This window comes from Trematomus bernacchii, unplaced genomic scaffold, assembly GCF_902827165.1.
Source record: "Trematomus bernacchii unplaced genomic scaffold, fTreBer1.1, whole genome shotgun sequence".
In the NCBI taxonomy this organism is placed as follows: Eukaryota; Metazoa; Chordata; class Actinopteri; order Perciformes; family Nototheniidae; genus Trematomus; species Trematomus bernacchii.
In genome coordinates, this window is record NW_022987593.1 from 19,033,346 (window position 1) to 19,057,724 (window position 24,379).

The following is a 24,379-nucleotide window of genomic DNA, read 5'->3' on the forward strand; positions in this document are numbered from 1 at the left end:
ACATCAAAACATGTGGCGCTAGGTAGCTAAAAACGCTAACATGGTTTACCTGTGTCGTAGTCTGGTCAAAAGTGGTCTTCAATGGCATTAAAACAATAAAAATGCTGCTGAAGTTAATCCATAGGTTAATCCAATGTGTCTGTTTCCCTTTGAAATGATTTCTGATAATCCATGAGCAATAAACCTGCTTTTCCGTTTCCAGATGTCAGAGCTAGAGTATAGTTTCGCTCTGATGCAAAACTGCATGTGCGAAGCCCCCACCTTTTTTTTGTACCATGTTAGTGAGTGGGGAGAATCCCCTTCGATTCTATTGGCTCTAACGGTCAGAAAGAGATGTCAATCACCAAAATCGACCAATGGGTTCCAGAGAAACGGTAAAACCCCCATTTCCACCCAAATCACCTCAGAAGTGAAGTTTTTTTGCTAAACCTCTCTAAAAATATCAAATGTCACTTGTTTTGCATCAATCTTGATACATGGTACTTATTATATGTTGTACTTTGGATTCCTAAAGCTTTAGTCTACCTTACCATCATCCAAGGGTAGTTTTCACTATAAGTAAAAAATAATTTTTGGACGGACACTATAATTTACAGTTTTTTACTATGTAAAATCTGAATTTTCTTTAAAATAAAAAACATCTATATTGTTCTGACTCTTCTACATCCAACTCACAGGTTTATCATTACTTTGAGAAAAAATATTATTAATTTAACCCTTTTAGAAGGGAAGATATGGTCATTTGTTCTGGGAATGTCATTTTCGAGCCTGAGACCTGAAAAACAGGCTCAGGGCTAAACAGGTTAAATATTACACATCTGCCGTGGTTCTTTATTTATAGAGCCCTGATGAGAAGACTTCTGGACAAACAGGAAGAAGTGCTGCCGAAACTGAATATGTGACGTGAATCATAAATATATCAGCAATTACACAACATCTTACATTTATTTTCACAAAATACGTCTCCTTGCAGTATCAACATTAATTCGGCTGACTTTTATATTTGATCCAATTGGTAGATAGGTTATATTTACACCATAACGGTGCACAGCTGATAGAAAGGGACACCTAGGGGTTAAAAAACGTTATTGAATTTTTTTGTTGAAATTATGTTATATTTTGTTGAAATTATGTTATATTTTGTTGAAATTATGTTATATTTGATGAAAAAAATAGTAAGAGTATATACTTTCATAGGGGGAAAGTAGAAGGTCAATGATAGAAATATAGAATAGATAATATCAAGAAGATACTGTAGTGATCTCTACAATAAAACAGTTTAGTGCAGGACGTCCAAAGGTATTAATAGGAGGATGTGCAAAACAGACAAACTAATAAGGCTTTATTTAAACATTAACCTGTTAAGCACCAAGCCTGTTTTTCATGTTTCAGGCTCGAAAATGACATGCCCAAAACAAATGACTACAACTTAACTTCTAAAAGGGTTATAAGAATAATTTCTTTTATCAAAGCAAGGTTACATCTGTGAGTTGGATGTAGAAGTGTCAGAATCAATATAAATGTTTTTTATTTTAAAGAAAATTCAGATTTTACATTGTAAAAAGTAAAAAGTAAAAAGTACCCTGTATCAAGATTGATGCAAAACAAGTGACATTTGACCTTTTTAGAGAGGTTTAGCCAAAACCACCCCACCTCTGAGGTGATTTGGGTGAAAATTGTTTTTTTTCCATATCTATATCTATAAGATATATCTATAAACAAAAACAGACATCATAACATGTGGAGCTAGGTAGCTAGAAACGCTAACATGGCTTACCTTGGTCAAAACTGGTCTTCAATGGCATTAAAACGATAAAAAAACGATGCTGCAGTTAATCCATAGGTTAATCCAATGTGTCTGTGTCCTCTTTGAAATGATTTCTGATAATCCATAAGCAATAAAACTGCTTTTTCGTTTCCAAATGTCAGAGTGAGAGATCGGTCCACTCTGCTGCAAAATTACATGCGCGAAGCCCCCACCATTTGTTTTCACAACGAGTGTGTGTGGGGGCCTCCCCCTTCGATTCTATTGGCTCTAATGGTCAGAAAGAGCCATCCAAATCGAGCAAGGGCCAGAGATATGGAAAAAAAAACATTTTCACCCAAATCACCTCAGAGGTGGGGTGGTTTTGGCTAAACCTCTCTAAAAAGGTCAAATGTCACTTGTTTTGCATCAATCTTGATACAGGGTACTTATATTATATGTTGTACTTTGGATTCCTAAAGCTTTTAGTCTACTAACCCATCATCCAAGGGTAGTTTTCACTATAAGTAAAAAAGAATATTTGGACGGACACTATAATTTACAGTTTTTTACTATGTAAAATCTGAATTTTCTTTAAAATAAAAAACATCTATATTGATTCTGACACTTCTACATCCAACTCACAGATGTAACCTTGCTTTGATAAAATAAATTATTCATATAACCCTTTTAGAAGTTAAGTTGTAGTCATTTGTTTTGGGCATGTCATTTTCGAGCCTGAAACATGAAAAACAGGCTTGGTGCTTAACAGGTTAAGGGTTGTTTATATTTCACATCATTAATCAGAATCTGCAAAGTAACTAAAATAAATGTAGTGCAGTAAAAATACCAGGTTAACCTCTGAATTGTAGTGGAGTAGAACAAAGTAGTACATGCTGCTGTAACAAAAACATTTCCCAACTTGGGATCAATAAAGTATATCTTATCTTATCTTATCTTAAGACGATCGATGGCTACTGCCATATTTGCAAAATGTGCCTCTGAACCTTGACAAGTGCATGTTTCAGGCTTATCAATGAACAACAGGAGGGGTCACAGACATAAGACCAGCTGTTAAATAAAGCTCTTCTGACCTTAGCTGTCAATGCTGCCCATTATGGAAACAAGCAATTTTCACCCATTTATTAATTATATGTTTTAAATTTGATAACACCACTGTGTTTCGTATCGTAAAGCTTTTGATTAAACTTTTGTTTATTTTGTTTGTTTTTATTATGCCACCTGTAGCACCTTGGGATTGCTGTTAGCAATGAAAGGTGCTTTATAAATCGAATGTATTATTATTATTATTATGTGTTTCGTATCCCCTAAACCTCCAGGGTGTACACAGTTTAATAATGGCAACTTCTAATTGTGGGAAATACGAAAACGTCTTATAAAACTACAATTCCCAGAGACGTGCCATAGAACATGTTGCGAAACACATAATAGCCAGCATGTGTAGTTCTGGGGGAGGGGGGGGCTGGGCTGGACCCGTCCAATTCCAGTTTTGGATAGTCTGTCGTGGTTCCATTCCATTTCAAAGAGCTGTTGACGCTCGGCGTAACCTTGTCGCACTGCCACCCCAACATCCAATCACAGGACTTGAGGACTAATCACGGGGTTTGTAAAGCAAGGCGGATGTTGTAGTCCCAAACGATAGCTGGGGATTCTGGGTAGTGTAGTGTCATCGGAAACTCTGTAGTGTCTAAACTCCGAAAAAACTATTTGTTTCTCCGAATCGAAGGTTAAAAACACAAAAGCATTGTACACAATTTAAACCAATCAATATTGTATAATTAACAAGGATAAACTGATGTTTTTTAGTGGATGAGTAATGCAGATATCACTGTGTAATAATTTGATAGTGAGGGGAATACATCCGGTTTTATTATGAAAACTTCGAGACCGGAAAAACTGTTTTCACCCACTCTAACTTTACATGGAAGCTGCCGCATATACACGTTATCCTGGCGAGACCTCAGATCATCTTCGTAATATCTATCAAACTATAGATCCTACGCATCGACTGGACGTGGATTCTAAGAGTACAATACACACTTCTCGCTAGAAATCGAATCAAAAAGCATTTTAATGGCCAAACTATCCTACAATTTAGGATTTTTCAGAGAGGGTTATTTGTGAATAAACGTTCCTCCGGAGCGTTTGCCATCAAGCATGTTGTTTCTTACACGACCACTAGAGCACCTCTAGTGGTCGTGTAAGAAACAACATACACTTTAAAACGTGTCTCTGGGTCGTAATAAGGGCTTGAACAATCGGCCTATATGGTCGTTTTTTTGTAGGAGGACAGGCTGTTCTAGGGAGTTCAACAATGATAGTGAATATCATCGGGACGACTCTGGGGGTCTTGATTCTGATTCTTGCGCTTCTCCTGAGTCTGTGGATGAGGTACAACAATATAAATTCATCAGTTTAAACATCCTTCTTACGTGTTTTAGTTTACTGTTATGAAATAAAATCTGTATTTGTTGTTCCCCTTAATCCAGGAAGAAGAAAGCTCTGCGCTCCACCACTGAAGCACCTGAAGAGATAGAGGTGAGAGAGAGCGGACCTATTGACAACTTTTTATCTTTGTCAAAGCTATACTGTGGCTCATAAATGCAATGTGAAGAGAACTTGTGATTAAAGACAACTTCCTGAGTTGAAACCAGTAATGAATTTAGCCAAGAAATAATTAGCATCAACTTTAAAATATGAAAAATGTTTTATAAAATCTGAAAGTATATGCTGGTTTCATGAATGAGGGTCTAATTTTGTCTTCTCTCTCTTCATCAGTTGGACTCTATTCCTAAGTATGAGAATGACTCACACACTGCAGCACAGACAGAAGACACAGAGGAGCAGGAAGACCTGGTGTGAAGTCCAGTCAGGTTAGAGCCTCCTGCATCAGATCAAACAGGCCCACTCCACATTTAGAGTCACAGTTCCAGCTGTAACTTTACACAAAGTTTCTGTGATTTTCTTCAGATGGTCACCTGATGGAAACAAAGAAGAAGGACGTTGAAATGTCCCTGTGGAGAGCGAGGCTGTGCAGGATGTGTGCGGAGTGGATATATTCACGTTCAACTCTTAAAGTTATTACTGTCAGTTTTCAGTAGCAGCAGCTTGTAGGTTTAGAAGAATGAGCTGCTGGCAGCTTGAAGTGAATCATGTCGAGGTGTCAAACATGATTTATCGTTAAGACCAGCCGATGGTCAGGTGCTCTATATATTACTGCTTAAACTATGTATACATGCTTATTTGTTAAATGCAGAGTTGTTGATATGACAAAAGTCTCGTCAAATTGTTTTTTTAAATTCCACATAATAAATAACTTTAAAAATCCTCATCAGTGTCTTGGTTAATAACTATCCTGCTGACAGAGACAATGAAGTCTATTTAAAACAGAGAGAGCCTAAAAACATCACATTTCACTCCATGTACAGTTTACATTTTCACAAAATGAAACATAAGATCAATAGTGGAAGACCTAAAATAAAAATATAATATTACAATAATAGATAAAAGGCACACATAAGAAAAGATAAAAGGATAAAAGGCACACATAAGAATTAATACACGGTACATAAAGGCTATGGACAATAAAAGCATACAAATCGATAAAACAGCTCCGACTGACTCGAAAGCGAGGGAAAAGAGGTGGGTCTTTAGGCGGGACATAAAAGTTTGGACAGACTCAGTACTGTGAAGTGCTTTAAAACCGGACAGAAAAATATCAAAAATATTGTGTGCATGTACAGTATAAAAGACTGCAGCTGTAAGAGTCCGGTTTTCTCCAATATGTTTGAGATAAAAGGAAGCTTAGAGATGGGTCTGTAATTTGAGAAGACAGAAGTGTCCAGATTTGTTTTTTTTATCAGGGGTGCCACAACTGCTTGTTTGAAATAAACTGGCACAGAACCGGACTCTAGGCTGCTATTTATAATTGTATGGACATTAGGTCCAATAGTGTCCCATATATCTTTAAAAAGTCGAGGAGGGACTGGGTCTGTGGGACAAGATGAGGGTTTTAATTCAGCAACAATGTCACTGAGAGATGACAACGACACAGGTCCAAACTGCTGGAAGACAGCAGTGCATGTGATGTCAATGGAGGGGTCAAAAGAGGGTGGTGAGATACTGGCTCTAATAGTGGAGAGAGACATTTTTCACACACCTCAGTTGAAGCTTCAATACAAGTGGATAAAGGAGAGTTTAACATAGCATCAATGGTTTAAAAAAGAACACAAGGTTTGTTTAAGTTACTAGAAATAATATCAGAAAGATAACTAATCTTTTCAGCCTTTACAATGCTCTGATACTTTCTCCAACTCTCTTTTAAAATGTCATGAGTTACATGAAGCTTGTCCTTCTTCCACCTGCGCTCAGCCTGCCGGCACTCACGCATGGCAGCACGAGTGACGTCATTGAGCCAGGGTTCAGATTTAGCTCTGGGGCGCATGAGTTTCAGGGGAGCAACAATGTCAAGAGCTCCAGTGCAGGTAGAGAGAAAGGCTGAGGTTAATTGCTCAGTGTCCAGGGAGTCAGAGGACATAGTATCAGACTGGGCTACAGGGACGTGCACAGACATTTTGGGGGGCGGGTGCTCAAGTGAGAAAAAGGGCACTTCCCATAATCATTTATAAAAAAGTGTTTTAAAACAAAAAGTTAAATATAGTTGCACATCTCTGACTTACTGACCAATGTATTTTAATCAACCTGGTCTCACCAGAATGCGTGACTCCACCACGACTCCTTAACACCGCAGTGCATGGTGGAGTCACGCGCTCTGCTACATTTACGTGTCTGCACAACGCAAACAACCCCAATTTAAAGTGAATGAGGCTCCTTTGTCGTGGTGCACACACGCATTTCTACAACGTCACGCAGTGAGCTTTTATTCTATAAAACGTTTTTCTAAAAAAAAATCTACTTTATAGCTTGTAGTAACTCACAGGAGGCTTCTTTTATATTATTTGTATTCATAATCATTTTTATTTTTTGTCAGAATGTATTATGGTGCATTATTTACCAATTTTTGTTCTCAAAAAACAATGCCTTGTGTGTAATACAACTGTGATTTTTATTAAATTAGTTAGTTTTTAAGGAAGGCCAGAGCTTCAGCTGTGTCAAATAGATTGTTCCCTTTAGTTAACGTTATTTAAAAGATAATTATATTCCTATTTGATCATGTCCCCTTTATTGTATTACGGACCCAAAGAGCAATGTGAGCGTCCATTCCCATTGGATAACGGAGGATTTTACACCCGGAAGTAAGTATTCTCCTTACTGTCGATTGATTTTACAGTGATATCTGCACTACTCATCAACTCAAAAACACCAGATTATCCTTGTTAATTACACAACATTGATTGGTTTAAATTGTGTACAATGCTTTTGTATTTTCCCCTTTCGATTCGGAGAAACAAATATTTTTTCAGAGTTTTTGGATGGCAGAAGACACTACACTACCCAGAATCCTCAGCTATGGGACTACACCATGTGCTTAGAACATGTCCTATCCCCCCCCCCCCCCCCCCCACCACCCCCTTAGGTCACAGGCTCCTCCAACAGTGCAACACAATAAAACAGATACACAGAAAAAATTGTGCAAGTGAATACAAAAAGAAAAATAGTAAAATAGTAAAAAGTGAAATAGTGCAATAAGAGTCTATATACAAGTGATTGGAATATGATATATTAGATAAATAATTTCTAAGTAGCAGCCAGATGAATGTTATGGATGTTGTTTCTAAGTTCAGGTGTTTAATAGTCTTATGGCCTGTGGGATGAAGCTGTCCCTGAGTCTGGTGGTTTTAGTCCGGATGCTGCGGTACCGCCTGCCAGACGGCAGCAGACAGAACAGTTTGTGGCTGGGGTGATGGGGGTCTTTTATAATCCTGAGGTCTTTCTTTAAGGTTAACCTGGTATTTTTACTCCACTACATTTATTTTAGTTACTTTACAGATTTGGATTAATGATGTGAAATATAAATAACCCTTAAATCAGACTTTAGTTACACCTGAGTAAAATTCAGTGACGGTGATTGTCAAGTGCCAACAATCAGGCGAGATATTTGGTAGTGGGTGCTTGAGAAGACTAAATATTTATCTGCAGATCCCTATAAAGTATATTCATTACTCGTTATTCTCTACTAATAGTTAATTAAAAACTGTATATAATGGCTATTTTGCACATCCCTTTCAAGATTTCAAGATTTTCTAAGGTTTATTGACATATCATATTAACTAATTTAATAAAAATCACAGTTGTATTACACACAATGCACTGTTTTTTGAGAACAAAAATTCGTTACTAATGCACCATAATACATTCTGACGAAAAATAAAAATTATTATGAATACAAATAAATTAAAAGAAACCTCCCGTGAGTTACTACAAGCTATAAAGTATATTTTAAAAACGTTTTATAGAATAAAAGCTCACTGCTGGACGTTGTAGAAATGCGTGGGTGCACCACGACAAAGGAGCCTCATTCACTTTACATTGGGGTTGTTGTAGCAAAGTTTGTGACTCCACCACGCACTGCAGTGTTAAGGAGTCGTGGTGGAGTCACGCATTCTGGTGAGACCAGGTTGATTTTAATACCCTCACACTCACGCAATTGTTTAATACTCAACACAATTCTACAAAATAATCAGCTAACACAGAGACAATGGTCTTCTTTAGTATTCACTACGCACAAGAGCAGACAACAAACTAGTACAATTAATAGTTATTAAATGAGCAGCGAACAATCAAAATTATGAAATTACTGTTTAAGGACATTACAGGCAAAAAGATCGTTTTTTCATGTACTTGTTATTTTGGTCTATTTTGCTTCCATGTTTTCTTTCACTCTAATGGAAATAAAACTTCCAAAAAACACATATAATGGTGTTCGTTTTACTAACATGTCTGAATTCATCTATAGATTTAAAGCCAATCTGCATTTAAACATAACATTTCAGGGGAAAATACTGACTTGACGTAAGTAACTATCTGGGGAAGTTGTGAGGTGATGTGTTTTTTTTGTTTTATCCTTTTCACCTGCAATGCCTTGGTAACTGCATGCAAATTAGCGCATTTTAATTAGGATTAGTTAACGCCTAATTTGCATATCAATGTGGCGATTGTGACGATGTTATTAGATACACATTTTATTGTATTCACCTTAAGTGTCTCCCCTTAAGTACAGTACATTAGCCTGTATGCCCATGATAAATTGCCTTAGCTAAACCTTGAGCTAATTTATCCATTAGCTAGTAGCCTACCTTAGTTAACTATATTTGTTATTGTCTTTTAGTTAATTAGCTGTAAACTCGAGGCACTGGCAGTTTAGTAATTTGTTCATCACCACTCACCTTCAAAATAAGCCAAGAAAAGCCGGCATAACATGGGACAGTAAAGTGGGAGGTGCTTACACCTGTCTGTCAAAAGGGACTGCCGATGACTGTCCGCACCGCTATGCGCGAGACGTGGAGGGAGGGACTGAGGGTAGAGAGAGCATCGGAACTTCACAGTCTAATCTCCCGACGTGATATTTTAATTTTGTATTCAATCAATATATTTTTGGAAAGGCAAACTGTGCGCAAACAGCAGTAGATATATATTCATTCATAAAAAGAAAAGGGGGAAAAAAGGGAACTTTCTCTGGAGGAAGAAAAAGGGCAGGGGCTCAAGCCCACGTTGATGTCTATGTGTGCATGTGCCTGCTGGGCTAGGTTTACAAATGTCATCTACTAAACATGGTCAGTTTAACTTGACCACAGGTGTAGTCAAGTTGGAGTCATATGTGTCTCATTGGTAGCCAAACATAAGGTGAGAATATAGTATAGAATATACAGAGCACTTCTATAAGGAAAGTTCACTACTAAACCCAGCACTCCTATATCCTGCATGGATTACAGTAGGTCCTCCAAACCAGCCTTACCCCTTCCTCTTACGTTTCCTCAGTGCTCAATGAACAAAAATACCTGTAATAAAAGTTAAAGTGACATATTGTTGAGGAGTGGTCCGTGCTGGAGAAAAGTCAATTTGGAAAAGCTTGTGCAACACCCTGATTATGAGTGATTATGATTCAAGTAAACACGTTTTAAAGAGTTGCTTTCCAATATGTCAAAGATGTTGGTCGTCGGTGTGAAGTGTAAGTCTACTATACAGTAAATTACCTCTAATGCTAAAAGACTAAAATGGCAATAGGTTTCACTCATTTGACCTTTAAAATCAAAATATGCATTTACATTTGTCAAAACAATCACTGATGGATGTTAGAATGTGTCTCAGGGTGCTGATTCAGTATCTGATGTTTCACTGTCCTCTAGTGGAGGATCTTAAGTGAGACACATTCAGGCTTCATCACTCACAGAGCTCCCTCCACCGTCTGCTTTAAAGGGTCAGTTCACCCAAACTAAAACACTTATTTCCCCCTTTGTGACGGTCTGTCTGTTTTCCTGTTTTATTTTCAAAAGTGTTCACCCCCTGTCTTATGTCTGTGTCTGCTTCCTGTCTCTGTGTTTTCCCTCCTTTTTGATTTTTGATTCTGTTAACCGGGTACCAATAGGCGCGTTCACACCAAGTACTTTGCCGTATTTAGTGCCGGCACTGAGTGCCCCGGCACTCATTACCCCAGGGCATTTAGTACAGATCGCGTTCACACCGGAGTACTTTTCCCTGAGGGAAGATTACGCAAATGAGCCGCTGACGTCACTTCGTCTTCTTCTGCTTTGGGTTTACTGGCAGGCTGCAAACAACTTCACGGCGTATACTGCCACCCGGAGTCCCCGGCCGGAAGTCCCCGGAGTTGGGGACTGGCTTCAGTCGAAGCTGCTGGGAGTCCCAGCAGCTTCGACTGAAGCCTTCCGAGTAAATCGCCAGAACGCCGACACCTCCTCATCTCCACCGCTCCCATGTTTTATTTTGTGTTGCCATAAGTTAGTCTCTCTGCGTTTGTGCACTGGGCGAATGCTAATGCTAATAATGCTAATGCCAGGATAATAAAATGGCGGCTCTACAAAACATTTCAGAGTTTTACGGGGCGTGGTTTGCAATTCGCCCAGCCAATCAGAACTGGGGCACTTTTTTCCCCCAGGAAAGTACCATCTCTCAGCAGGCACTAAAAATGGGGGTAAAAATTCCCGAGATTAAGTGCTCTTTTTGGTGTGAACGCGACATAAGGGGTACTAACGGAACTAAACGCGAAAAGTACGGTGAAAAGTACTCCGGTGTGAACGCGGCTATTGTGTTTTTCCTGCCTGCCTAGCTCAGTCTTGTTCTTTGATTCGTTATGCATGTTTTTAAGTTCTGTTTTTTCTGTTTGTTTTGTGGGTTCTTTGAGATTACTAAGGAGTGAGTTCTGGTTTGTACGCTGTATATCAAGACAACCTTCAATAAAGGTCCTTTTCTGTTTCGAGACCTTCTCTGCCTCTGCCTTACCCTCGGGTCATCCACCTCCCTGAGTCAGTAGTATATAAGCAGTCAGTGGTATATAAGCAGTCAGTAGTATATAAGCAGCAGTCAGTAGTATATAAGCAGTCAGTAGTATATAAGCAGTTAGTAGTATATAAGCAGTTAGTAGTATATAAGCAGTCAGTAGTATATAAGCAGTCAGTAGTGTATAAGCAGTCAGTAGTATATAAGCAGCAATCAGTAGTATATAAGCAGCAAAACGGGTCTTTAAACATAGTTTATTTTATTTCAGAAAAGTTTATATTTTGTTAAAAAACATTACTTTATTGTGTAATGGCTGTTCCTGGCATTTGGCTCATCATGCATATTAATAATCTAAAGAGGAAGGAAATCTAGTCTTTAAACAGCCTGATATCCGTCTTCTGCTTATTTGCGACAGAGGAAAGTTATCTTTAAACACATCGTTCCTCCTTCACTGTAAGTAGAAACAGTTTATTGATGTATTGATTCTGTATACCTCCTGTGAACATTATTTAATCTGACATGTTTTATAGTCTCACAGAGATGAGAGGAGCAGCTATGAGTTTAACTGCAGCAGCGAGTGGATTTGTTGTCTTCCTGCTCTCTGTGTCAGGTACTGTACATCTACACTTACATTCATCACATGAACAGAGGGGATTCTGGGAAAATGTGGGACTTGTAAAATCAGGTCACATGTGGGAATAAGTGGGATGGATTTGTGTAAAAGGCAAACCTAGCAGAAACATTTTAAATGTATTTGTGTAGAATTGTAGAAACTCAAAGACGTTTCTAGTTTTTTTGATGGATATTCTGAAGATCTTGTCGTGCGTTGCCACTGTCCTTTGCTCCAATCATCTGCATACAATATCAGTTTGCTTATCACTTTTACCAGTGTTAAAAAGAGAATATAGTATATGCATAACTGTTCCATCCTCTCTCTGTGAAAACATTTTGCTTTGTTGTTTTCTTAAGACGACTTCAAGAATCTCCAGCTCCGTTTGTATTAACTTTAAGTGATTTAGAGAGATATTCTTATTCTAAGTCATAACATATTGACTCAACTCTTATCGATCATACCTCTGCACCAAACCCTTCTAGTTCCTTCTCTCCTCTCTGACCTCAGTGTTATATTTCCACACTCTGAGTTAAAAGCAGTCTTCTTCTTTTTCTTATCTGTATATCAGACAGAAGCTGCTCACATCTCAGTGTTCTGCATTTATTGTTATGTTTCACACTTACCTCAGCAGCAACCTGACCACAGAGCGAACAGAGAGGGAACTGTACAAGAAAAGCGCAGACTTGTATAATTAATAGTATTCCTAATCTTGAAATGTTCATGCAGGCATGTTGACTCAGAAAGAACAAAGTCATAAATTAGTATTGCAGCAGTTATAAACTGCCTTAAAAGGAATTAACAGGTGACGTACATGTGCTCCTCTTCTCTTGCGTGTAAAATATATATATATTTTACACATTTCAGAAACTCAACTATGATAAATACATGATATGATTCTTATTTTCAGTTCAACTCTAGTTAGATTCATGTTCAGGAACATTTTTATAATAATGTCTGCTGATAATTTGATCTTGAAGCTTGTTCTGGTTACATTAACCCCATTAACACATGTGTAGTTTGATTTACTGAGTCTTATTAACTAATTGTTAACTTAAAGGTGGGGTAGGTAAGTTTGAGAAACCGGCTCGAGATACACTTTTTGTTATATTCCATGGAATGCTCTTAACATCCCGATAGCAATAAATATCTTAAGTGCTTTGACAAAAAGTCCATAAAAAATATCATCTGTGGAAGCCGTGGTACTGTAAAAAGCACGACCAATCATTTTAGCCGGCCCGGCTAAAATAACTGGATGGCCTACCTGCCTGTCAGCCTTCCATCTGTGCACAAACTTATCTCGTGCCCTCATTGGTCATGTGCGCGTTCGTGTGTGTTGGAGGAGGGGCTCTATAAGGAAGTGGCAGATTTTCTCCGGTTGTGTTATTTCAAATTCTAGCGATCTCGAGCTGGTTTCTCAAACTTACCTACCCTACCTTTAAGTCATTCACTTTGATTATAGTTGTGTTTTCTCTGTGTTACAGTGGTTCAGGGTCAGTATGGCTGGGGAGTGACTTACACTTCTCCTGAGATCTGTGCAGTGAAAGGATCAACAGTGGAGATAAGATGCAGCTACATATACCCATCTACATTGGGAGTTCATGTTAACACAGTACAGGAAACACTCTGGTTCACTAAATGGAAAGATCGTGAACCTGTAGATCTGAAAACAGTTTCAGAGTATGCAGGTCGTGTAGAGGATCTCTGTGAAAACAACACCTGCACTCTGAGAATCAAAAACCTGAGAGAGAGCGACTCAACTGAGTACAAGTTCAGATTCACAACAAACCAACCAGATGGAAAATATGATGGTTCGACTGGCGTCACTTTGTCCGTCACAAGTAACAATTCTCAATGATATGTTAATTATTTATTAATGTCTTGGATATAATAATAATAATATGCATGTGTTTTGATAGTTTTTGTCTTAAATACAATTCCTGTTCCTTCATAAATCCAGATCTCCAGGTCATATCAGATACATACTGGCTGTCTTGTCAGAACAGTTGTTATCAATCTTATATTCCTTCCTACATCTGGTACAAGAACGGACAAATAATCCAGGGTGAAACATCTTATTATACAAGCAACCCGAACAATGCAGACAGTTATTCCTGTGCTTTGAAGGGATATGAGGACTTTCCCTCTCCTCCAGTGTGTGAGTTTACTCCAAAGACTTCTATTAACACATAAACATCTAGTAGCGTTTTATATTGAACTCGATTGGTCATTTTTTACTCGTGTTCAAATTATTGCTGAAAAATAGAAAAAAATATCTTTTTATTTTTCAGGTGTCACTGGTCAAACCTGCAACAGAGTGACTTACACTGAGAGAAGCATCTGCGCCCCCAAAGGATCATCAGTGAACATTTCCTGCACGTACAGCAGCTTTGCAGACGAACTTAAATCTACATTCTGGTTCAGTCCTGAGCGTATTCATCAGGGACAGAATCCCTCTCAACCTGAGGACCTTAGTGAAGACCCCCAGTATGCAGGTTGTGTTCAGATCCTTGAAACAGAGAGAGGACGCTCCACTCTGAGGATCTCTGACCTGAGAGACTCAGATTCAGCTCAGTATCGCTTCACATTCAAAACATCAAGCTTTGAATGGAGGAGTGATTTACCTGGTACAACTCTGACTGTCACAGGTACTGATCAACACACCCTGATGAAAATACACAGTACACAGTATTGCTTATTGACCTACTTTCAGACCTTTTGCTTACTATTGTTTCTTGTTCTAACGTCCAGCTGTCCAGATGCAGGTGATCAGAGCAAAGGTCTACAACTATTCTACTGAGGCAGAGCTGAAGTGTCACAGCAGCTGCAGTCCAGCTGGTTCTCTGAACTACGTCTGGTTCAAGAACGGAGAGAAAATCAAAGCAACGGTGATATCTTCTTATAAAGGCTTGTTTCAGCCCAGAGACAACATCTCTTGTGCTTTGGAAGGACATGAAGACTTCCCCTCTCCTGCAGTGTGTGAGTTTACTAATAAATACACACTGACATTACAATACAATGACAAATTCAGACATACAGTACTGTAGTCACCGGGGTCTTCTGAAGTTCATTACATCAATTTCATTTCATACAAGCGACTAACAATAAGTGCAGACAACCATAAAGATAAAAAAAGTATCCTGCAAGCACATTAGCTTGCAATAAGCCAAACATGTTAAGTGTTACAAGTGTTTACAAATGATGTCCAAGTAACTGTTCACAGTTTCTTTAACTGGCCAGTGCTCTCAACAAATATAAATATGACTATTCAAAAAGTACTCTGTGTTTTATGATGGAGAAAATGTTTGCTGTCCACGGCTGACGTTAAATCGACCAGACTTCTTTCTGCGGATTGATATGACTGCACATAGTCCCTTGATCCTCCTTAACAGCAGTCATGTTATCCTTAGCAGCGTTGTGTTTGAGTATTAACAACCTCCGAAATGTCCAAATTCACCAATCAGAATGGAGTTTTCAACTAAGCCTTGTAATAAAAGGAGAAGAATGTGTGGGGTCATTGATGTAAAAAAGATAAATAAAGACTTGTTATTGGCTGCCAGTTTCTAGGAATCTAACACAAGGGTCTATATCACAATATATCAATAATACAGAAAAAAAGTAAATTCAATCATGTGTGATACAACACACTCTCACTCCATAAACGTCCAGGAGCGACGCTTGGTCAGGGTCCCGAGGCGTGCAGTTGGGACGCTCCTAGGCTCCTTCAGCTTCATAAACAGACGCAAATAGCTTTCAACTGATTGCAATGTATTCCCATCTGCGGCGGGATTTGACTCTCATGGAAGCACGGCATTCGTTTGTGTCGGAGGCTGTTAAAGGCAATGTGAGCGTCCATTCCCATTGGATAACGGAGAATTGTACACCCGGAAGTAAGTATTCCCCTTACTGTCGATTGATTTGACAGTGATATCTCCACTACTCATCAACTCAAAAACACCAGATTATCCTTGTTAATTAAACGACATTGATAGGTTTTAGTGTACAATGCTTTTGTCACGTTTTCCCCTTCAATTCTGAGAAACAAGTCGTTTTCTATGAGTTTTGGATGGCCGAAGACATTACATTACCCACAATCCTCTTTAGCAACCATAGACTGTATCAAAAAATTAAATAATACATTATTCCGAGTGTGCTTGCTTTTCTCTTTGAAAGTCATCACATAACGGCATTGTAATACATGTTTCGGCTGCATTAAATATGACATATCTGCCGTAGTTAACTCTATGTATAGAGCCCTGATGACAAGACTTCTAGACAAACAGGAACTGCCGCCAAAACTGAAAACTTGACGTGGATCTTAAATATATAAGCAATTAAACAACATCTTACATTTATTTTCACACAATACGTCTCCTTGCAGTATCAACACTAATTCGGCTGACTTTTATATTTGATCCAATTGGTAGATAGGCTGTATTTATGCCATAACGGTGCACAGCTGATAGAAAGGGACACCTACTGGTTAAAGCACGTTATTGCATTTTATAATTGTATTATTAGATATTAATAGGAGGATGTGCAAAACAGACAAACTAATAAGGCTTTATTTAAACATTAAAGAATACTTTAGGTTAAGGTCTTCTTTTGAATAAGAAAAAAGCTTTGGGGGTATAGAAGATGAATATGGAGGGATGAAACCCTCTTTGATGGTCACACATGCAGAGCAGACAGCACACACAGTGACATTTGTATCTACAGATAAATATTAAGCCTGACAAAGTACTTACCGTCTAATATATTGCTTTCCTGCAATGTTAACTATGTTTAAGCACTTATTTTAACTGATATTATACATATGTATTATACTCTTATAAGATGTATGTAGATAGTATAAGAAATGTGCAGAATATGACAGTTTAATGGTGGAGGTACACACATATTGATAGATGTCTTGTAATGCACTGTTGAGGAACCTGCGACCAAAGTTTGTCATTCATTGCATAACTACACCGTAGTTGTGTATAATATGATATCTCAATAAACCTTAGAAAATCTTGAAATCTTGAAAGGGATGTGCAAAATAGTCATTATATACAGTCTTTAATTAACTATTAGTAGAGAATAATGACGAGTAAAGAATATACTTTATAGGGATCCTATTCATATCTAATAATAAAATTATAAAATGCAATAACGTGCTTTAACCAGTAGGTGTCCCTTTCTATCAGCTGTGCACCGTTATGGCGTAAATACAGCCTATCTACCAATTGGATCAAATATAAAAGTCAGCCGAATTAGTGTTGATACTGCAAGGAGACGTATTGTGTGAAAAGAAATGTAAGATGTTGTTTAATTGCTTATATATTTAAGATTATTGATGTGTGCTGATTCTATCGCGTCCAGGAAGAAGTTTAAAGATTAAGAGACTAATGAGTCTCTGTAAGGGTTCAAATTGGTTACTTTAATTTAAGCAGCGTGGTAGTGAAACAAACAAAGGGTAGTTGGGGAGACAAAAGCAGATGTTGTCCCTCGGGAGGCTGCAGCGAAGACAAGAGAGCGTGTTGTCTTTTCCAATCACCTTTATACTTTTCTCGTTCTCTCCCGCTGTGCAGATAGGGGGACCGCCCTCCTCGTCTTCAACGTTCGACATCGCGTGAAACAGAGGATTTCGACATTTTGTATTCCTTGCTTACTTCCTTAAGCCTTTTCTCCTCCTTATCTCTTTCATGACTTTTTATTTAATACTTTATAAACAGCTGTAATAGTTAGTTTAGAAATCCTAGAAACACTTTTACGGCACAGTTCTCATTTACGGTAACTCCCTCTGACGTCATAGCTACTCACGTATGTGAAAACACTTTACGATCAACTGTTCCTTCATTTAATATTCAGCAGTAATAATATCTCAACGTCTATAGATGTAGTGTAAAAGTCCGTAGGTTTTGGTGTGCAACACTCCATGTCATTTTCACTTTACATTCAGAAAACATATTGGTTAGCCACATGCTACATACTGACCGGATATGAAGGATTTTCAGAATAAAAGCTTGGCATTGAGATTTCCTGAGAACTTCCGGATTTTTTCACAATAAAACAGCTTTTAAACTGACGATATGTTTTAGACTAAATTATGCTATTAAACATTGATTTTAATTTCTAACAAGATCCACGTCAAGTTTCAGTTTTGGCGGCAGTTCCTGTTTGTCTAGAAGTCTTGTCATCAGGGCTCTATAAATAGAGTTAACTACGGCAGATATGTCATATTTAATGCAGCCGAAACGTGTATTACAATGCCGTTATGTGATGACTTTCAAAGAGAAAAGCAAGCACACTCAGAATAATGTATTATTTAATTTTTTTATACAGTCTATGGTTGCTACAGAGGATTGTGGGTAATGTAATGTCTTCGGCCATCCAAAACTCATAGAAAACAACTTGTTTCTCAGAATTGAAGGGGAAAACGTGACAAAAGCATTGTACACACACTAAAACCTATCAATGTCGTTTAATTAACAAGGATAATCTGGTGTTTTTGAGTTGATGAGTAGTGGAGATATCACTGTCAAATCAATCGACAGTAAGGGGAATACTTACTTCCGGGTGTACAATTCTCCGTTATCCAATGGGAATGGACGCTCACATTGCCTTTAACAGCCTCCGACACAAACGAATGCGGTGCTTCCCTAAGCGTCAAATCCCGCCGCAGATGGGAATACATTGCAATCAGTTGAAAGCTATTTGCGTCTGTTTATGAAGCTGAAGGAGCCTAGGAGCGTCCCAACTGCACGCCTCGGGACCCTGACCAAGCGTCGCTCCTGGACGTTTATGGAGTGAGAGTGTGTTGTGTGATAAAATGTTTTAATATTTGAATTACTTTCCATTTCCATACCCTTCCTCCAGATGCTCCAAAGCTTCCCTCTGTGTCAGTGAGTCCCTCTGCTGAGATAAAGGAGGGCAGTTCAGTGACTCTGACCTGTAGCAGTGATGCTAACCCAGCTGCTCACTACACCTGGTACAAGGAGAATGAAGACTCTCCAAAAGCTTCAGGACAGATCTTCAACATCACTGACTTCAGAGCTGAACACAGTGGCAGTTATTCCTGTGGAGCCCAGAACAAGTTAGGACGTAGTAACTCCAATTTACATCTGATTTTTGTGGCAGGTAAGTTCTCTACATTCACCAGAACTGATTCACTTTGTAATATGAAGCAACCCAAGCATATTCAAAATGTCAGTGTTCAGGGAGGAACCTCCATGGTGTCAGAGGTGGATCACACTGACAATGTGATTTATCAATCTAGCAGTTAGAAGTATCACATATGTAATCATGTTTCTAGGGAGTTCAACAATGATAGTGAATATCATCGGGACGACTCTGGGGGTCTTGATTCTGATTCTTGTGTTTCTCCTGAGTATCTGGACGAGGTACAACAATAGAAATTCATCAGTTTAAACATCCTTCTTACATGTTTTAGTTTACTGTTATGAAACAAAATCTGTATTTGTTATTCCCCTTAATCCAGGAAGAAGAAAGCTCTGCGCTCCACCACTGAAGCACATGAACCTGAAGAGATAGAGGTGAGAGAGAGCGGACCTATTGACAACATTTCCCCTTCGTCAAAGCTATACTGTGGCTCATAAATGCAATGTGAAGAGAACTTGTGATTAAAGACAACTTCCTGAGTTGAAACCAGTAATGAATTTAGCCAAGAAAACATTAGCATCAACTTTAAAAAATGTTTTATAAAATGTTAAAGTATATGCGGGTTTCATGAATGAGGGTCTAATTTTGTCTTCTCTCTCTTCATCAGTTGGACTCTGATCCTGAGTATGAGAACGACTCAGATACTGCAGCACAGACAGAAGACACAGAGGAGCAGGAAGACCTGGTGTGAAGTCCAGTCAGGTTAGAGCCTCCTGCATCAGATAAAACAGGCCCACTCCACATTTAGAGTCACAGTTCCAGCTGTAACTTTACACACAGTTTCTGTGATTTTCTTCAGACGCTCACCTGATGGAAACAAAGAAGAAGGACGTTGAAATGTCCCTGTGGAGAGCGAGGCTGTGCAGGATGTGTGCAAAGTGGATATATTCACGTTCAACTCTTAAAGTTTTTATAGTCAGTTTTCAGTAGCAGCAGCTTGTAGGTTTAGAAGAATGAGCTGCTGGCAGCTTGAAGTGAATCATGTCGAGGTGTCAAACATGATTTATCGTTAAGACCAGCCGATGGTCAGGTGCTCTATATTACTGCTTCAACTATGTGTACATGCTTATTTGTTATATGCAGATTTGTTGATATTAAAAAAAGTCTACTGAAATTGTTTTTTAAAATTCCACATAATAAATTACTTTGAAAAATCCTCATCAGTGTCTTGGTTAATAACTGTCCTGGCTCTAAGATAAGATGGACCTTTATTAATCCCCGTGGGGAAATTCAGTTGTACAAAGCAGCAACAGGGTAAGCGTGAAAAAACAGGACAGCACAGATTCACACTGATTAATAAAATAAAAAATAAAATCAAGAAACAAATTAAAATAATAATAATAATAAAAGACTATGAAATAGGAGATGAGTAAAAATAAGAATAAAATAACTGTCAGCATATATACATATTTGGTCATCTAAATTATGAAATACGAAATTAGTTAAAGTGGACCTATCATGCTATATTTGAATAATATAGTGTAGGACCATACCTATATAAGGCACTTTTTTTTCTTCAAAATACCAAACAGATCATGCATTTTAGCCATGCCTCATTTTGCTCAATTTGACAATTTCTAGCTCTGTTTTTGCAAGGGCAGATTCAGTGAGAACAGCACCATCTACTGGCCTGGCATATGTACTACAGCGTCTCCAGCGCTTTCGAACGGCAATGGCCGTGGCTGTCTCCTCCTGATTGGTGGAGTTGGCTCAATAGCCGTAGCGCCACTGTCCTGACGTCAGGACAGTGTTCAAATCTGGATCAGTTTTGATCAGATCCGTTGCAGCCCCTTTTTTAGAGATTTGGGTATGGAGGAAAATAGAGAGGGTTGTGTTTTCTGACACTTGGTGAGTTCCCTGGAACACCGGGGACACATATTCATGTATAAAAGACGTACAAAAGTGCATTTTGCATGATAGGTCCCCTTTAAAGTGAAAAGTGAAAATGGACATCTGTACATATAGTGACACATCTATCTACATATTTGGTCTACTACTAATATATTAACATGGGTTGTGGAAACAGTGTATATTTATGTCTAGTAATTATTTATTTTTTTCTTTACATTATTGACCCCTTGTTGTGCAGCCTGATGGCTACAGGCACAAAGGACTGTCCGAGGCGCTTGGTGCGTTGTTGTGGAGGGATGAGTCTGTGGCTGAACGTACTCCTCATCTTCACTAGCTCTGCATGGAGTGGGTGGGAGGGGTTCTCTAGGATGCTGTCGAGCTTCCTCCTCGTCCTCCCCTCTGCCACCTCCTCCAGATTGTCCAGTTGTACTCCAACTACAGAGCTAGCCTTCCTCACGAGCTTGTTCAGCCTGCTAGTGTCCCTAGTGTTTGTGTTTCCACCCCAGCACACCAAGAGCACACTGGCCACCACAGACTGGTAGAACATCTGCAGCAGCCTCGTGCACACATTGAAGGACCTGAGCCTCCTCAGGAAGAACAGCTTGCTCTGTCCCTTCCTGAAGAGAGCATCAGTGTTGTCTGTCCAGTCCAGTTTATTGTTTAAGTGCACTCCCAGGAACTTGTAGCTGTTCACCACCTCCACATCCTTCCCCCTGATGGTGATGGGGGTCAGAGGCCTCTTCCTGCTCTGCCTGAAGTCCACCACCAGCTTCTTAGTCTTGCTGATGTTGAGCTGGAGGTGATTGTTGTCACACCAGCCTACGAAGTTCTCAACCAGGGCCCTGTACTCCTCCTCATTGTCATCTGTGATGCAGCTGACAATGGAGGAGTCGTCAGAGAACTAATTTGAGAAGACAGAAGTGTCCAGATTTATTTATTTTTTTATCAGGGGTGCCACAACCGCTTGTTTGAAATAAACTGGCACAGAACCGGACTCCAGGTTGCTATTTATAATTGTATGGACATTAGATCCAATAGTGTCCCATATCTCTTTAGAAAGTCGAGGAGGGACTGGGTCTGTGGGACAAGATGAGGGTTTTAATTCAGCAACAATGTCACTGAGAGATGACAACGACACAGGTCCAAACTGCTGGAAGACAGCAGTGCATGTGATGTCAATGGAGGGGTCAAAAGAGGGTGGTGAGATACAGGCTCTAATAGTGGAGAGAGACATTGTTCACACACCTCAGTTGAAGCTTCAATACAAGTGGATAAAGGAGAGTTTAACATAGCATCAATGGTTTAAAAAAGAACACAAGGTTTGTTTAAGTTACTAGAAATAATATCAGAAAGATAACTAATCTTTTCAGCCTTTACAATGCTCTGATACTTTCTCCAACTCTCTTTTAAAATGTCATGAGTTACATGAAGCTTGTCCTTCTTCCACCTGCGCTCAGCCTGCCGGCACTCACGCCTGGCAGCACGAGTGACGTCATTGAGCCAGGGTTCAGATTTAGCTCTGGGGCGCATAAGTTTCAGGGGAGCAACAATGTCAAGAGCTCCAGTGCAGGTAGAGAGAAAGGCTGAGGTTAATTGCTCAGTGTCCAGGGAGTCAGAGGACATAGTATCAGACTGGGCTACAGGGACGTGCACAGACATTTTGGGGGGCGGGTGCTCAAGTGAGAAAAAGGGCACTTCCCATAATCATTTATAAAAAAGTGTTTTAAAACAAAAAGTTAAATATAGTTGCACATCTCTGACTTACTGACCAATGTATTTTAATACCTTCACACTCACGCAATTGTTTAATACTCAACACAATTCTACAAAATAATCACCTAACACAGAGACAAGAGTCTTCTTTAGTATTCACTACGCACAAGAGCAGACAACAAACTAGTAAAATTAATAGTTATTAAATGAGCAGCCAACAATCAAAATTATGAAGTTACTGTTTAAGGACATTACAGGCAAAAAGATCGTTTTTTCATGTACTTGTTATTTTTGGTCTATTTTGCTTCCATGTTTTCTTTCACTCTAATGGAAATAAAACTTTCAAAAAACACATATAAATGGTGTTCGTTTTACTACCATTTCTGAATTCATCTATAGATTTAAAGCTAATCTGCATTTAAACATAACATTTCAGGTGAAAATACTGACTTGACGTAAGTAACTATCTGGGGAAGTTGTGAGGTGATGTGTTTTTTTGTTTTATCCTTTTCTGTCTTAGGTGCCTTACAAATAATGGACGTCCACTCTCGGGAGCGTCGGAGTGGTGCGGTCACCCTAAGTGACAGACCTAAAGTATCCGGGATTCAGGCACCTTCCCTGGCTTGTACATTTTTGGTGATGCGCCCTGGAGGTATCAGACTATTTTAAACAACTTTTCCCCGCCTTTCAAACACTTATTCCTGGGTTTTAGCCAGTCATTTTGCACGATATCGTTTAACATTGACGCTCTCCTGAAAATGCACATATTCTGTGCATTTTCAGGAGAGCGTCAATGTTAAATGATATCGTGCAAAATGACTGGCTAAAACTCTCTTCCAGACATTTAAAAATACTTTCCCCGACCATTTAAACATTATTTCTGGCTTGTAAAGTGCAGTTATGCACCCTGGAGGTATTACACTTTCTCCTGGGTCAATGTGTCCTCTTTCCCCCCCTGGGTGTGTGTGAGACAAGTGAAGTGAGTCAGCCTGCCAACAAGCAGCACTCTGCTGTCATTTGAAACATGATCCCCCACTTTTCAACACACTTTTACCCACGTTTTGAGCACTTTCTCCTGGGTCAATGTGTCCTCTTTTGCCCCCCCCCCCCCCCCTGGGTGTGTGTGAGACAAGTGAACTGAGTCAGCCTGCCAACAAGCAGCAGTCTGCTGTCATTTGAAACATGTTCCCCCACTGTTTAACACACTTTTACCCACGTTTTGAGCACTTTCTCCTGGGTCAATGTGTCCTCTTTCCCCCCCTGGGTGTGTGTGAGACAAGTGAAGTGAGTCAGCCTGCCAACAAGCAGCACCCTGCTGTCATTTGATACATGTCCCCTCACTTTTCAACACACTTTTACCCATGTTATGCCCCCTGGAGGTATTATACTATTTCAAACAACTTTTCCCCACCTTTCAAACACTTATTCCTGGGTACAAGTGTTATCTTTTCCCCCCTGGGTGTGTGTGAGACAGGTGAACTGAGTCAGCCTGCCAACAAGCAGCAGACTGCTGTCATTTTAAACAGTTCCCCCGACTTTTTCACACACTTTTACCCACGTTTTGAGCACTCATTCCTTGGTCAATGTGTCATCTCTTCACCCTGGTCCTGCATTAAAACAGTTCCCCCGACTTTAAACACTAATGTGCCCATGATTCAGACACTTATTCTTGGCTAAATCTGTTATCTTTCCCCCCCTGGGTGTGTGTGAGACAAGTGAACTGAGTCAGCCTGCTAACAACTACCAGTCTGCTGTCATTTGAAACATGTTCCCCGACCTTTTAACACACTTTTTACCCATGTTATGCGCCCTGGAGGTATCAGACTATTTTAAACAACTTTTCCCCGCCTTTCAAACACTTA

The 24,379-nt window shown here is 39.2% G+C and overlaps 1 protein-coding gene across 1 annotated transcript in view; it reads left to right on the top strand.

Annotated features, from left to right (window-relative positions):
• LOC117482087 (B-cell receptor CD22-like) overlaps window positions 1-20,109 on the top strand; it is a 55,981-nt gene extending 35,872 nt beyond the window's left edge. Inside the window, exons 7-9 of the mRNA XM_034130089.1 lie at window positions 4,255-4,303; window positions 19,561-19,655; window positions 19,753-20,109. Coding sequence (XP_033985980.1) covers window positions 4,255-4,303; window positions 19,561-19,644 — 133 coding nt within the window. The 3' untranslated portion in view covers window positions 19,645-19,655; window positions 19,753-20,109. The remainder of the gene's footprint in view (window positions 1-4,254; window positions 4,304-19,560; window positions 19,656-19,752) is intronic.
• Window positions 20,110-24,379: the final 4,270 nt, after the last annotated feature.